The sequence below is a fragment of the Bos grunniens genome, chromosome 23, assembly GCF_055505025.1.
Source record: "Bos grunniens cultivar Pamir isolate PY7600 chromosome 23, Bosgru_T2T1.0, whole genome shotgun sequence".
Lineage (NCBI taxonomy): Eukaryota > Metazoa > Chordata > Mammalia > Artiodactyla > Bovidae > Bos > Bos grunniens.
Window position 1 is genome coordinate 12,105,378 of NC_141187.1, and position 15,870 is coordinate 12,121,247.

A 15,870-nucleotide genomic window follows, 5' to 3' on the forward strand; every position below is an offset into this window, starting at 1 on the left:
ATGAGCTGTTTGTAATCTCCATTTAGAACAAGGAAATTTGCCTGCTTCATGTTGCCTAGTATTTTAAGATCATTAGTCCTGCAAGCCACACCTCTTTTCTGGTCTAAGAGCCTACATATACTTGGTATTTGCCAGTACACCAGTTGTAAGGCATTTGGCCTTCTCCTCATGGTAGGGGCTTCCCTGGTGGCTCAGATGATAAAGAATCCACTTGCAGTGCAGGAGAAGTGGGTACAATCCCTGGGTCAGGAAGATCCCCTGGAGGATGAAACAGCAACCCATTCCTGTATTCTTGCCTGGAGAATTCTATGGACAGAGAAGCCTGGCCGGCTACAGTCCATGGGGTTGCAAAGAGTCAGACAGACTGAGTGACTAACACTTTCACTCATAATAGAGACTACTTCCAGAATAATTTTTGTCTTTTCCTATTTGCTCATTTGGTTGTTCCCATAGTGGAATCTTCCATGGACATCTCTCCCTTAATAAATTTGCTTGTTTGAGTTATGACAGTTTCCCTTTAAGGAAGGACATGCTTTAACCTAAATTTAGCTTTGCTACATTGAAGTTTTGACTGAAGTTCACATCCACCAATTCGAATACCACAGGCCCTGTTTGCCCTTTCTGCTACAGACCAAAACAGTTTTCAAGACTCAGTTCAAATCCCTGTTCTTCCACAGCTACTTAAAGCTCCACACACACAAAAAATCCAAGTGTGAAGTTCCTATCTTGTTCACCTAAACTCTCATTAGGCTGATGTATTTTTAAAAAATGAGAAGTAAAATAACCATTAGTTTGTGAACAAAATGATTACTTTAGGTGTTTTCTATAAATTGTTCAACAGGCAGTGATAAGGTTCCATATCTCTGAGGTAAATTTCCATGTCTGTTATTAGTTTGTGTTGTTATTTTCTCCAAAAAATCTGCTTTCAAGAAACAGTTTCGTGGCAAGGAGACAAGGAATAGATGTAATACAGGGTAATAGGGTTGTGTTTAAGGTTCAAAGGGCAGAAATGAAGGGCTAAGATTCAAAGGGCAGAAATAGTGTTCACTCATTGGATAAAGCACAGGGGGATAGTTTTTGTAAACAGAAAATTACATGTACAGAAGCAGAAAGGTGTGAAATAGTATGGGAGCAAAGAATGTGAGGAAAGAATGGGAAACGAGACTGAACAGATAGGCAGTAACCAGTGGGTCATGCTAAGTAATTTGGCCTTCATCTTATTGTAATTATTATGTATTTAATTTGGGTAATAAGACAAATGTTTTAGATATATCACCTTGTAATTGCTTAACAACATGGTTGGAAAGACACAATTATTCTTATTTTATAGATAAAAACTCTGAGGCTTTAGAGAGGTTAAGACAGTGTCTCATGGCCACACAATAGATGGAGAATCTAGTATTTGAATTCAGCTTTTTCTGACTCCAGTGCTGGTATTCTTAACCACCATGCTAAATTATTCCCTAGCCGGGCGTGGGAAGTCAAGGAAAGTGCTAAAGTGCTTTAAATAGATGAGCAATGTAAGCCAGTTTGTGTTTTAGAAAAATAATTTGTAGAGACTGGCTCAGAAAGGAGAAAAGGGGTTGGAACTATAGAAATTAAAATATCTTTGTGATGGTCTATGGGAGGGATGTTGAGGGCCTTGACTGCCACTAATGTAGAGCTAAAGAGGAGGTGATGAATGTGAGAGCTATACAGGATATAAAATTGAGGATTTGGTGATTGGTTCATTGGTGGGGATGAGGAAGCAGGAGGAGAGGTTTTAAATTTGGAAAACTGATGTTTCATTATTTGAGAAAAGGAATATAGTAGGATAAACCGTTTGCAGGGGAAAAATAATAAGTCAGGTATGGACACATAACACGTAGGAGACTATAAGAAATTTGGGCCAGGATGTCTGGTAGCTGATTAGATGGATGGGTCTTGAGTTTTGGAGAGCTCTAGATTGGAGAAGTGGAGAAGGCAATGGCGCCCAACTCCAGTACTCTTGCCTGTAAAATCCCATGGACAGGAGAGCCTGGTGGGCTGCAGTCCATGGGGTCGAGAAGAGTCGGACGCGACTGAGCAACTTCACTTTCACTTTTCACTCTCATGCATTGGAGAAGGAAATGGCAGCCCACTCCAATGTTCTTGCCTGGAAAATCCCAGGGACAGGGGAGCCTGGTGGGCTGCTGTCTATGGGGTCGCACAGAGTTGGACATGACTGAAGCAACTTAGCAGCAGCAGATTGGTGAAGAGATGTAGGAATCACTAAAGCTGGTGGCTAAAGCCATGGAGGGAATGAGACAGTCAAGGACATCCGTGATGAATGCCAACATTCTGAGAGAATGAGAACAAGAGAATTATGCCAAGATTTGAGGGCACTTGAGGGAGATAATGGATAGGAATGGCAGCTGCTGCAAAGAGATAACCGAAAAAGTGTCCTTTGGACTTGGCATGTGAAGAAAGCCTTTGGTGACCTTAGTGAAAGCAGTATCGGTGGTGTGAGGGGAAAAGAAACAAATGCAGACCTGAGAAACGAGAAGGAAGTGAAACTTTTTGTTTGTTTGAGAGCTTAACTTTGAAAAGAGGAAGAGTATAAGCTCTGGAAATCTAGAGAGGAAGAATTTTTTTTTTTTTTAAACCATAGAAACTAGAAAAAGTGAGGCGAGGTTTAAAAATCTGGGGGTTCCTGCTTCAAATATGTCAGTGTCATAAAAGGCCAGAAAAAACACCAGCATCTGTTGTAGATTTAAATAGACCAACGAGACATAACAGCTAACTGTGATATGTGATCATTGGTTGGTGCCTAGATTTCTACAAAGCTGTATGGCCTTTCTTTCCTTTCTTTTTTTTTTTTTTGAAAGCTTGACCATGGACTAGATATTAAATAATGTTAGAGAATTATTAATTTTAATAAGTATGACAATGATGCTGATGGTTATGTAGAATAATACTTTTATTTTCAGGAGGTACATGTTGAAACATTTAGAAGTGATTTCATGATGTGTTAACATTAATAAGTTTCAAATGGTTCTGGTAAAAAAAAAAAAAGACAGTTGGACAGAAAGTAAATATAGCCAAATGTTTGTTAACAATTGGTGAATCTAAGTTAAGGATATACAAACATTCTTTGTACTACTACAGTTTTTCTAGAGGCTTGAAATTTTTCAAAATAAAAAATTGAGAGAACAACAGTATATTTTCAGAGAGCAAAGAAAACACTAGACTCTTCAAGTCACAATGAGCAGAAATGTCCAGAAAGAGGAACGTTGATGATAAGAGTACAAAAAAGTGGAATTCCCTTAATTGTAAATTTAAAGCAGTTATTACAGTTTTAAATTGCTCCTCTTTTAAATTGTATCATTTTAATGTGTTATCATTTATCTTTCCTTTAAATGTGGAATTTGGTTTTTATTACAATTCAATGATAACCTTTTTTCCTGGTTTAATGAAACACGTCTTCAATCAATGAGAATCATTGGAAAAAATAGAATGGAATATATTCATAACACTGAAGAATGGATTATCATACTACATAGCTAGCATAATACTAAAGAACCTAGTATGTGGAAAAAGAAAATTTATTGTTAGGTACTCTGTATGTTCCTACCGTAGTTGAAGATTGGGAAATATTTAGATGGGCTTTTGAAACTTTCTTTCTGAATACAGCTTTTGTGTTTTAACTAGATGAGTCAGTATTGCATCTTAGAGTTGCCTAGATGGTATAGCTGTTTATTTGGGGAAACAGCTTTGGATTTGACATCCAGGGTGATGTCGTATCAGTGTTCAGAACATGTTTATATCAGTAGAGAAATTCTGTTTTAAACAGTATAAAGGAGAAATGTACATTTTGTCTGACCTCTTATCCTGTCTTCTGCCTTAACCGTCTTTATTGGTGAGTTCTGTCGGAGTCATTCTACCAGCTATGGCTCTGTCCTGTGTTTTCCTATACTGAGACTCAGAAGGAATTGTGGAGACCATCCCTTCAGAGTTGTCAGTTGCCTCCTTCTATTCCTTAAGTAATCCTTCAGATATTAACAGCCCCCTGGCTTATCTCCCCCAGGCCTCTCTTGAAAGCAGGATTTCTTAACCTCAGCACTCTTAGCGTTTTGAGCTCTCTGTCATGGGGAGTTGTCCTGTGCATCGTAAGAGGTTTAGTCTTTCTGCATTAGATGCTGTAGTGCCCCCTACAGCTTTTGTTTGTGTGTGTTGATGTATAGCTTTATTTGGAGAAAAATGTATCATTCACAGTCTATTGCCAAGTGCACTAATGTGTGTCCACCCCACCGAAGATGATAATCTGTTACGTAAGAAATTGTTTTGTTCAAGATCAGAAGTAAATACAAGCCTAGGAGATTTGCTGTGAGACATGAGTTGTGACTATGAGAGAAAGTAGAAATTCCAGGTTTTCCTTTCTGTTCCCTTTGGTTTCCCTCTTCTTGGGACTTTGAAGTTGGCATGGAGAAGAAAAAAATCATTGGGAAACGTTGAGTACCCCTCCAGTTTTGACAGTCGAAAAGGTCTCCAGACATCCCCTGGGGAGCAGAATCACCTGCTTGAGAAGTACTGTTCCACAGCAGTGTCTCCTGATTGGGGGTGTGCCTGTGATCAGCAGGAAAGAGGTTTGAAAACTTCCACACCTGGGTCCCACTCCCAGGCTTCTGGCATTTCGGTGTATAAAGGGTGTTGCATGATACCTTGATTTTTATAACTCTGTAGGTCATTCTGCCTATGCCCTTGCAGGTATAAGCCACTGTTAAGAGTCGAGCTCACTCATCGAAACTTCTCTCTGTGGCAAAGCTCATTTCTGCCAGAGTTGGACCTTCTTACTAGAGAGAAAGGGATTGCCATCAAGCTTCAGCTGATTTCACTTAGTCTAGATGAATATACTTGATGCTTAACCCTGACTTTGTGTTTGTTTGTTTTTTAAGGGGCAAGTTCTTTGTTTTTGTTTTTTTAATACAAACCCTTGTGTTGAGGGTTGACTTTCAACAGATCCTAGCAAGGGAGCTGCTCTGCTAGTTTGCCCTAAAGGGACAAGATTTTTTGTTGTGGTTGTTTAATTAACATCATATCCACTAGATGCCAGTAGTACCCCTGAAGTGTGACAATCACAAATGTCTCCAAACTTTTTACATACCCCTGGGGGAAGGGGGAGGAGAGTTGCCCCTAGTTGAGAACCACTGATTTTAGCAAAGACAAAAAGAAGGCTTATTACCAAGACCCGCCATGTGCTCGTAGAAACTTCATTAAATTATTAGTAACTATCCTTCTGGTATCTCGGGAAATGGCATCAGAATCTCAGGGAAGAAGGATATACAGCTTGCGAGAAGTGTGTGTATTCAGTATCATATTACCATTTTGTACTTCCAGAAATAGTCATATACCCCTAGAATTTTAGAGCTAGATCAGATCAGATCAGTCACTCAGTCGTGTCCGACTCTTTGCGACCCCATGAATCGAAGCACGCCAGGCCTCCCTGTCCATCACCAACTCCCGGAGTTCACTCAGACTCAGGGCCATCCAGTCAGTGATGCCATCCAGCCCTCTCATCCTCTGTCGTCCCCTTCTCCTCCTGCCCCCAATCCCTCCCAGCATCAGAGTCTTTTCCAGTGAGTCAACTCTTGGCATGAGGTGGCCAAAGTACTGGAGTTTCAGCTTTAGCATCATTCCTTCCAAAGAACACCCAGGGCTGATCTCCTTCAGAATGGACTGGTTGGATCTCCTTGCAGTCCAAGGGACTCTCAAGAGTCTTCTCCAACACCACAGTTCAAAAGCATCAATTCTTTGGCACTCAGCCTTCTTCACAGTCCAACTCTCACATCCATACATGACCACAGGAAAAACCATAGCCTTGACTAGACGGACCTTTGTTGGCAGAGTAATGTCTCTGCTTTTGAATATGCTATCTAGGTTGGTCATAACTTTCCTTCCAAGGAGTAAGCGTCTTTTAATTTCATGGCTGCAGTCACAATCTGTAGTGATTTTGGAGCCCAGAAAAACAAAATCTGACACTGTTTCCACTGTTTCCCCATCTATTTCCCATGAAGTGGTGGGACCGGATGCCATGATCTTTGTTTTCTGAATGTTGAGCTTTAAGCCAATTTTTTCACTCTCCTCTTTCACTTTCATCAAGAGGCTTTTGAGTTCCTCTTCACTTTCTGCCATAAGGGTGGTGTCATCTGCATATCTGAGGTTATTGATATTTCTCCCAGCAATCTTGATTCCAGTTTGTGTTTCTTCCAGTCCAGCGTTTCTCATGATGTATTCTGCATTTAAGTTAAATAAACAGGGTGACAATATACAGCCTTGATGAACTCCTTTTCCTATTTGGAACCAGTCTGTTGTTCCATGTCCAGTTCTAACTGTTGCTTCCTGACCTGCATACAAATTTCTCAAGAGGCAGATCAGGTGGTCTGGTATTCCCATCTCTTTCAGAATTGTCCACAGTTTATTGTGATCCACACAGTCAAAGGCCTTGGCATAGTCAATAAGCAGAAATAGATGTTTTTCTGGAACTCTCTTGCTTTTTCCATGATCCAGCGGATGTTGGCAATTTGATCTCTGGTTCCTCTGCCTTTTCTAAAACCAGCTTGAACATCAGGAAGTTCACGGTTCACATATTGCTGAAGCCTGGCTTGGAGAATTTTGAGCATTACTTTACTAGTGTGTGAGATGGGTGCAATTGTGCGGTAGTTTGAGCATTCTTTGGCATTGCCTTTCTTTGGGATTGGAATGAAAACTGACCTTTTCCAGTCCTGTGGCCACTGCTGAGTTTTCCAAATTTGCTGGCATATTGAGTGCAGCGGAAACTTTAAAAACATTCTGGTTCAATCCTCATGCTTTTTGGATGAGGAAATAGGCCAAGTGACTTAGCCAAATCATAGCAGTGAGTATAGTAAATGCTACAACAGTGATAAGTTCAAATTCTATAAATACACATTTAAAATATCTTTATTGAGATATAATTTATGTATGCCATGAAACTCACCTATTTAAGATGTACACTTCAATGGGATTTTTTTATTCACAGAGTTGCGCAACAATCACAATTTGTTTTGAACATTTTTGTCACTCCGGGAAATAGCTTTGTATCTGTTAACAGTCACTCCCCATTCCTCCCCACCCCCTCCCCTAGGCAACCCCTAATATTTTCTGTCTCTATTTTGCCCGTCCTTGACTTTTCATATAAATTCAGTCATGTAATTATCTTCTTTCACTTGGCATAATGTTTTCAAGGTTCATCCATGTTGTAGCTGCTGCTGCTGCTGCTGCTGCTAAGTTGCTTCAGTCGTGTCCGACCCTGTGTGACCCCATAGATGGCAGCCCACCAGGTTCCTCTGTCCCTGGGATTCTCCAGGCAAAAATACTGGAGTGGGTTGCTATTTCCATCTCCAGTGCATGAAAGTGAAAAGTGAAAGTGAAGTCACTCTGTCGTGTCCGACTCTTCGTGACCCATGGACTGTAGCCTACCAGGCTCCTCCGACCATGGGATTTTCCAGGCAAGAGTACTGGAGTGGTGTGCCATTGCCTTCTCCAGTCATGTTGTAGTATGTGTCAGTGTTTTATTCCTTTTTATTGTCCAGTAATATTCCATTTTGTGGATATTATTGATGTATGAATATTATTGAAATCCATTTTGTTATCCTTTCTTGGATATTTGGATTGCTTTCATTTTTGAGCTCTTATGAATACTGTGACTTAAACAAGTTTTCGTGTGGATATTTGTTTTAAATTATCATGGGTACATACTTACAAGTGGAGTTGCTGGCTCCTATGGTAGCTCTGTATTTGAGTTTTTGAGGAACTGCCAGACTTTTCCAAAGCTGCTGCATCATTTTACGTTCCCACTCGCAGTGTACAAGAGTTCCACTGCCAGCACTTGTTATTCTCTGACTTTTTGATTATAGCCATCCCAGTGGGTGAGAGGTGCATTTCACTGGGGTTTTGATTTACACTTCCTTGAATACCAGACCACCTGACCTGCCTCTTGAGAAACCTGTATGCAGGTCAGGAAGCAACAGTTAGAACTGGACATGGAACAACAGACTGGTTCCAAACAGGAAAAGGAGTACGTCAAGGCTGTATATTATCACACTGCTTGTTTAACTTATAAGAGTACATCATGAGAAACACTGGACTGGAAGAAACACAAGCTGGAATCAAGATTGCTGGGAGAAATGTCAATAACCTCAGATACGCAGATGACATCACCCTTATGGCAGAAAGTGAAGAGGAACTCAAAAGCCTCTTGATGAAAGTGAAAGTGGAGAGTGAAAAAGTTGGCTTAAAGCTCAACATTCAGAAAACAAAGATCATGGCATCCGGTCCCATCACTTCATGGGAAATGGATGGGGAAACAGTGTCAGACTTTATTTTTTTGGGCTCCAAAATCACTACAGATGGTGACTGCAGCCATGAAATTAAAGGACGCTTACTCCTTGGAAGGAAAGTTATGACCAACCTAGATAGCATACTGAAAAGCAGAGACATTACTTTGCCAACAAAGGTCCATCTAGTCAAGACTGTGGTTTTTCCTGTGGTCATGTATGGATGTGACAGTTGGACTGTGAAGAAAGCTGAGCGCCGAAGAATTGATGCTTTTGAACTGTGGTATTGGAGAAGACTCTTGAGAGTCCCTTGGACTGCAAGGAGATCCAACCAGTCCATTCTGAAGGAGATCAGCCCTGGGATTTCTTTGGAGGGAATGATGCTGAAGCTGAAACTCCAGTACTTTGGCCACCTCATGCCAAGAGTTGACTCAGTGGAAAAGACTCTGATGCTGGGAGGGATTGGGGGCAGGAGGAGAAGGGGACGACAGAGGATGAGAGGGCTGGATGGCATCACTGACTGGATGGACCTGAGTCTGAGTGAACTCCAGGAGTTGGTGATGGACAGGGAGGCCTGGCGTGCTTCGATTCATGGGGTCGTGAAGAGTCGGACACGACGGAGCAACTGAACTTAACTGAACTGATGGCTAATGAGGTTAAACATCTTTTCATGAGTTTCTTGGCCATTTGTATATCCTCTGTGGAGAAATATCTATTTAGATATTTTGCCCATTTTTAGTTGGGTATTTATCTTTTTATAATTGAGTTCTAAGAATTCTTTATGAACTCTGACTCTTAGTCCCTTATGAGATATATAATTTGCAAATAACATCACCCTCCCCCATTCTGTAGGTTGTCATTTTACTTTCTCGATGGTATCATTGGCAGCACAAAAGTTGTTAATTTTGATGTAGTCCAATTTAATTTTCTTTAGCTATTTGTGCTTTTGGTATCCTGTCTAAGAAGCCATTGCCTACTCCAGTGTTACAAAGATCCCCCTTTGTTTTCTAGTTTTGGGTCTTCTATCCATTCTGAATTAATTTTTATCTGTAGTGTAAGGAAGTGTCCAACTTCATTCTTTTGCATGTGGATATATAGTTGTTCCAGCACCATTTGTTGAAAATATCCATTTTATTTTCTGTTATTTTTTTTTTGGCCATGCCATACAGATTATGGAATATTAGTTTCCCTACCAGGGATTGAACCCCAGCCCCCAGCAGCAAAGGAGCCAAGACCTAACCACTGGACTACCAGGGAATTCCCGAAAGTACACAATAGACTTTCACCACCCTTTTACCTGAATCTTAAAATGAAGCCCTATGTGGTCTTTAAAAAAACTCTTTGAGCAACGGCAGAGAGTTTGGAGAAAGATTGTGTCCCCTAAAATGTGTGGGGGACCCCTCCAGTCCTCAGAATCTAGGTTACCTGTTTGTTAACCCACTGTTCGAAGTCTGACTCTGATTTGGTCAGCCTTGGGTTGGGGCCCAGGTATGAGCATTCCTGAAAGCTCTCTAGGTGATCCTGCCGTGCAGGCAGTTGAGGACTAGGGCACTGTTCGAGGAGGAGCTGTACTGGGGTGTGTGCTGGCCTGTGGAGCGCAGGCCGCTGCCTCTGTGGAGCTTCCTGACTCTTCTGCTCTACAGAGGGCAGCATCTCCTCACGGAAGGGATAGAGTTGTTCCATGTTAGTGCTTTTCCATGTTAGAAACACCTTAGGGATGAAGTCTGTGAAATAAGAGGACCCTGTGCGTTATGAAAACAACAACAGCAAAACTCCCAACCAACAGAAGACAGCATGGATCCCAAGGGCTGTTTCTCCTCCTATGAAAAAGTGAAAGTGAAGTCTGACTCTTTGTGACCCCATGGACTGTAGCCTACCGGGCTCCTCCATCCATGAGATTTTCCAGGCAAGGGTACTGGAGTGCGTTGCCATTTCCTTCTCCAGGGGATCTTCCCGACCCAGGAATCAAACCCAGGCCTCCCGCATTGTAGGCAGATGCTTTACCGTCTGAGCCACCAGGAAAGTTTTTTCCTCCTATAAATGAAGAAGAACACTGTTCCGTAGCCCAAGTGCTTTTTAAAGAGAAGTGCTTTATTTTGTTTTACAAGTGATCCGGGGAGAATTCTATATTGCCTTTACTTTTTGCCTTTTATTGTATGGCCATTGTGAAACGGCCTGGCTTTAAAATAAGTGTGAGAACACAAATTGAATTTTAAAATGAGTTATATAGATCTTAGGTTTTTAAAACATGTAAAATACAAACGAAATGCCCTTTGTTGTCTAAAATTCTATTTGCAGAAAAGCATGAGGACTGCAGCCTGCCAAGTGTGAAGCGCTCCCATGCCGTGGTTTTGTGTTGTCTGAAATCCTTGCTCAGCCAGGAACGAAGCATATCAGCAGGTTCCTCAGTAAATCTTGCCTTCAGTGATCAGTTCCTCCTCTCATGTTGCTAAAAGGTTCATTTGATGTGAAAGGAAGGAAGTAATTGATCAATAACACTTTCTATAGTCTATTTCTTTTTATTTTAGTAAATTACCTGTAGCAGATCTCCTGTGATTGGTTTCAGAAATCTTTTGGGAGACCTCCCAGGCGGTCCAGTAGGTAAGACTCCTCGCTCCCAATGCAGGGGGCCCAGGTTTGATCCCTGGTCAGGGAACTAGATCCCACATGCCTCAACTAACAGATCCCTCATGCCACGACATAGATCCCAAGTGTCACAACTAAGACCCAACACAGACAAATATTTATTAAAAAAAAAATCATTTTGGACGGGCACTAGCATTTCAGAGTCCCATTAAGGATTTGTTTTTGTGCTCTGAACTGGTATTCCTCAAAGTGTTTGGGAACCAATGCTGGTCTGTAAACCATTTTTGTTACTAGCCCACAATTAAGAAACACTTAAAAATTTGTACCACATCTTGACATTATCTCGACATATTCATTATGTTTTACAAAAGAATTGGTCAGCAGTGGATTGGGAAAAACACAGAACTGGTCCCTCCCCACAGGTAGCCGAGAAGTACTGTTCTAAAGGATGTAACTTTGAGAAGGAAGTACTTTAAAGAAACCATCTTTTTACATTTATTTTCTCTCTGTCTCTCAGAGACTCTGCATTGGAAGACATGGATCTTGCCGCTAATGAGCTCAGCATTTATGACAAACTCTCAGAGACTGTTGATTTGGTAAGACAGACGGGCCATCAGTGTGGCATGTCAGAGAAGGCAATTGAAAAATTTATCAGACAGCTGCTGGAGAAGAATGAACCTCAGAGGGGGCCACCCCAGTATCCACTCCTTCTAGCTATGTACAAGGTAAAAACTTGGAAATAGCTTAGACAGAGCACAGACCCATCAACATTCTCCCCAGATATTACTGCTGACTGATTCCACCACTGAACCTTGGTTTTTTCTATGAGTCAATTGGCCTTTACTCTTTGTTACCATATATGATTAGGAAACTTGACTCTTCTGTTAAATGTTGTAGGTGAAAGCTGTGTACTTATGGATAGCTGTATTTGCATGTATTTTTAAATGGTGAACATGGCCCTTGATCCATGTGATACAAACTTGGTGAGCCTTGCAGTTGTCACAGTTGTCAAGCTTTAAATCCTTTCAGAAGTGAATGTCAATGGCTTGTTTATGAAAATGGATTAGTTCTTAAAACACATTGGACATAGTAGAAGATGCCTTTTGTTTTGTTTTTTTTCCCCTTGGCATTAAAGTATTTCATTTGCTGGGACTATTATTAATCCATTTCCTGTCTTTCCTTGTAGGTCTTCATAACCCTGGGATTAATCTTGCTCACTGCCTACTTTGTGGTTCAACCTTTCAGCCCATTAGCACCTGAACCAGTGCTTTCCGGAGCTTACACCTGGCGCTCACTCATCCATCACATCCGGCTGATGTCTTTGCCCATTACCAAGAAGTATATGCCAGAAAATAAGGGAGTTCCTCTGCGTGGGGGCAAGGAAGACAGACCCTTTCCAGGTAGAGCACTATATTCACTACTTATTAGATACAGCTTTCTTGGCAGTATGTCATGAGAAAGAAGGTCACATTTATTGACATCTAATGAGAGACACTTTGCTGTGTTGTCTCATTTAATTCCATCCTCAGTAAAACTCTGTGAATGGGTTTTATTACCCCATTTTGCAGATTGAGAAACTGAGGCTCCGAGGATGAAGAAACTTGTCAGAGAAACACATCTGGTGTCAAATTCAAGCCCCCTGATTCTTAAACACACATGTTGGGGATGAGAGTTTTTCCTCATAGGAAGGATTTGAGTGTATCTTTACCATTTTCCCTCCTATGGTCCCTATCCGTAATAGATATTTTAATAAGTAGCTATCGCTTTATTGAAAGCATCTGAGTCCAACCCCTTAATAGTCCTTAGCCTGTTGGGCTAGGTTTTTGTCTAGGTGTATCCCTCTCTTTCAGTTGAATCTTTTCTGTTTCATGATTCACTTACATAGTGCTCATAAGTATACAACTTTGCCAATAAGTTGAATTTAAGAAACACTTTAGTAACAATGCAGTGGTAGCACAGGAATTCCTGGTCCGATAGACCATTTGAGGAGTTGCTTTTTTGAAAATAGTGTAATGCAGTAAGACTTGATATTTACTTTTTGAGAAAGAATAGAGGGATATTATTTGGGGATTTTATTGTAGTCATCTATTATTTTATCTGTTTATCTTATTCGCCTGTGTGAAGGAATATGTACATTAACACCACAAATGGATTATAGAACTTTTTGTATAACCATGTTCTGAAACCTTAGGCTTCAAAATAACTGTTGAAGAAGTATGTCTTCTCTTCAATGTTGTTTTCCAAAAAAAAAAGTTAGTAGTTGAAACCAAGCTTTATCATCATAGTGCTACTCTTTAAGCCAAGACCTAATCAGTCATAAAAATCATCGCTTGGTTTGGGTCTCCTTTGAAAGCTATTTTTGTACACTTGGGAAATCCTTAAGAGGTTTCCAGAATTATATCAAAATCAGAGGAAGGGAACATTGTAAAACAAAAACCCCACCTCATAAGTCTTTTTTTTTTTTTTAAATCAACTCATATATTTAGACTTTTAAATTCCAGATTTAACTTTCTAATGTTTATTGGGAAGGTTATTTTTGAAATGTCATCAACAGAGCTCCAACTGTTTATCAGGGAGGTCCAGAGCACGTGGGGAAAAAGCCAGAGAAACTGGTCAGTGAGGCCAGCCTGCCCTGCTTCCTCGGATGCACCGGCCCCCGTCCTGTCTTCCCCTCCCAGCCTCCCAAAGCTCCTCGTCTGCTCTGTGGCACGTGGGAGGAAGTCCGCAGTGTTTAGGACCAGGTTCACGGCATTTACTTTCTTTCTCTCCATCTTATAAACTACATCTCCACAGACTCTTGAGTTAAGAAAACATAGTCAGTGGACAGTGATTGCTCATTCTGTGTATCAGAGTTTAAAAATTCAAGAAACATCAGTGTCTTGTCAACAAGCCAGGTTCAACAAGCCAGGTTGTTTGGCCACTCCAAATGAATATTTTGCCTTGCATATTAAAATAAAATGAGTCCTTAGAGCGCACTTGTAAAGAGAGAGCATTGGAAGGGTGTGGTTTTAGGTCTTTAATGTTGTTGATTCTACTACAAAGCTGCTTTTACTTGTAAACAGAGATTTGTTACCCTATTTTCCTATGTCTCATAATTCTGGGAAGCTGTAGACATGTAACAGCATTTTGCATAGCATTTGGAGGGAAGCTTAAGAATGCATAATGAAATAAGGGGTGAATGGAAACATGTTGGGGAGAATTAGATAACAGAAGTGCAGGGACTTCTCCGGTGGGTCCAGTGGTTAAGACTCAAAGCTTCCATTGTAAAGGACATGGGTTTGATCCCTGATCAGGGAACTAAGATCCCACATCCTGGGAGGCCAAAAAAAAAAAGAAATGCAAACTGCTGGTCCTGGAAGAGGGCCAGAAAAGCAAAACACATAAATTATCGTTCCTGTTGTCATGTACCAGAAAGCAGCGGCCTTTCAGTTAGGACTACTTAGCAGTACCTTCAAAGTCAGTGTAGAAGGAGAATGTAAAGTGAGCATGGCTCCCCAGCAGAAAGCCCTTCAGCGTGCTGTTTCCCTAAGGGCTGCCTGGTGCCCCCAGCGACCATCTGACGCTCCTTGCAGGGGCAGCGGCGACTCCAGACGCGCCACACCGGTGCTGTTAGGTCTCCTCCCGACCGCCGGTGGCTTTCCCTCTTGACTCTGCCCAGGGAACAAACGCAACAGAAGTGGGGTTTTGTTTTCCTAGGTTTCAGCCTTGGGTAGGAAACCCTGCCCCTGAATCCTCTTCATAGGGTGAATGAGGTGACTCTGGTGAGTCATGTAGACACCCCACTCTGTAGCAGAAAATAACTAAGCTGACTTACTTAGTACTTGCCAGTTGCCAGGCCCTGTTCAAAGGGCTTTCCATGTGGTGGCTCACTTGATCTTTACAATATTCCCAGGCAGCAGGTTCTGGTTTTATGTCTGTTTTACAGAAGACACTGAAGTACAGTGAGATTAGGTCACTTGCCTGAGAATCCAAGGCTGGTAAGTCATGGAACCATGGCAGGCAGATTCTTTACTGGATTCTTTACCACTGAGCCACCAGGGAAACCTTGACTTACTATTTTACTTAACCTTTTCTCTCTTTTTTGAAAAACACTGATTGATTGATTCTGTTTGGCTGTGCCAGGCCTTTGTTGCAGCACACAGGCTCTTTAATTGCAGCGTGTGGGTTCTGCTTCCTGACCAGGGATCAAGCCCTGGCCCGCTGCATTGGGAGCTCTGAGTCTTAGCCACTGGGCCACCAGAGAGTCCCAGTCCTTTCTCTTATTAACCTATAGTTTTCCCTTCACATTTACATTTTTAGTTCTTACCCACTCTCCCACCCCCATCTCCCACCTTCTACCTTTATATCCATTTTGACCCTGCCATCTGTCCTCTTGGATTTTATCCTTCCCTAAAATCATTGTCTTAGAGCTCAAAAGGAACGTTAGAGTTGATCTGGTACATACTCCTGTTTTTTTTTTTTTTTTTTTTTAATTTTTTATTTTGTATTGGCGTGTATCCAGTTAACAGTGTTGAGATTGTTCAGGTGAACAGCAGAGGAACTCAGCCATACATGTACGTGAGTCCATTCTCCCCCACACTCCCCTCCCATCCAGTCTGCTACATAACATTGAGCAGAATTCCATGTGCTATACAGTAAGTCCTTGGGAATTTTCCATTTCAAGTACAGTGGTGTGTACATGTCCATCCCAAATTCTCGATCTCTACCTTGGAATCTTGCCCTCTGTCAACCATAAGTTTGTTCTGTAAATCTGTGTCTGTTTCCGTTTTGTAAATAAGATTATTTGTATCATTTCGATTTAGATTCCCCATATAAGGGTATCATACAGTTTTTCTCCTCCTCTGACTGACTGCACTCAGCGTGACGATTTCTAGGTCCATCCATGTTGCTGCAGATGACATTGTTTGATTCATTTTAATGGCTGAGTAATATTCCATTGTACATGTGTGCCTCATCTCTCTCCATTCCTTTC

The 15,870-nt window shown here is 41.4% G+C and overlaps 1 protein-coding gene across 19 annotated transcripts in view; it reads left to right on the forward strand.

The window, feature by feature from the left end:
• Positions 1-15,870, forward strand: part of C23H6orf89 (chromosome 23 C6orf89 homolog) — a 56,444-nt gene that overhangs the window by 547 nt on the left and 40,027 nt on the right. For 4 of the 19 annotated variants that reach the window (XR_015153120.1, XM_086371452.1, XM_086371449.1 and 1 more), the window contains exons 2-4: positions 10,611-10,913; positions 11,416-11,623; positions 12,085-12,298. Coding sequence is in view for 16 of the 19 variants with exons in the window: in XM_086371452.1 (XP_086227578.1) it covers positions 11,435-11,623; positions 12,085-12,298 (403 nt within the window). In the remaining 3 variants the exon portion in view is untranslated. Of the gene's footprint in view, positions 1-7,221; positions 7,533-10,610; positions 10,914-11,415; positions 11,624-12,084; positions 12,299-15,870 lie in introns of all 19 variants that reach the window. The other 15 variants (XR_015153123.1, XM_086371456.1, XM_086371451.1 and 12 more) reach the window with 8 other exon arrangements.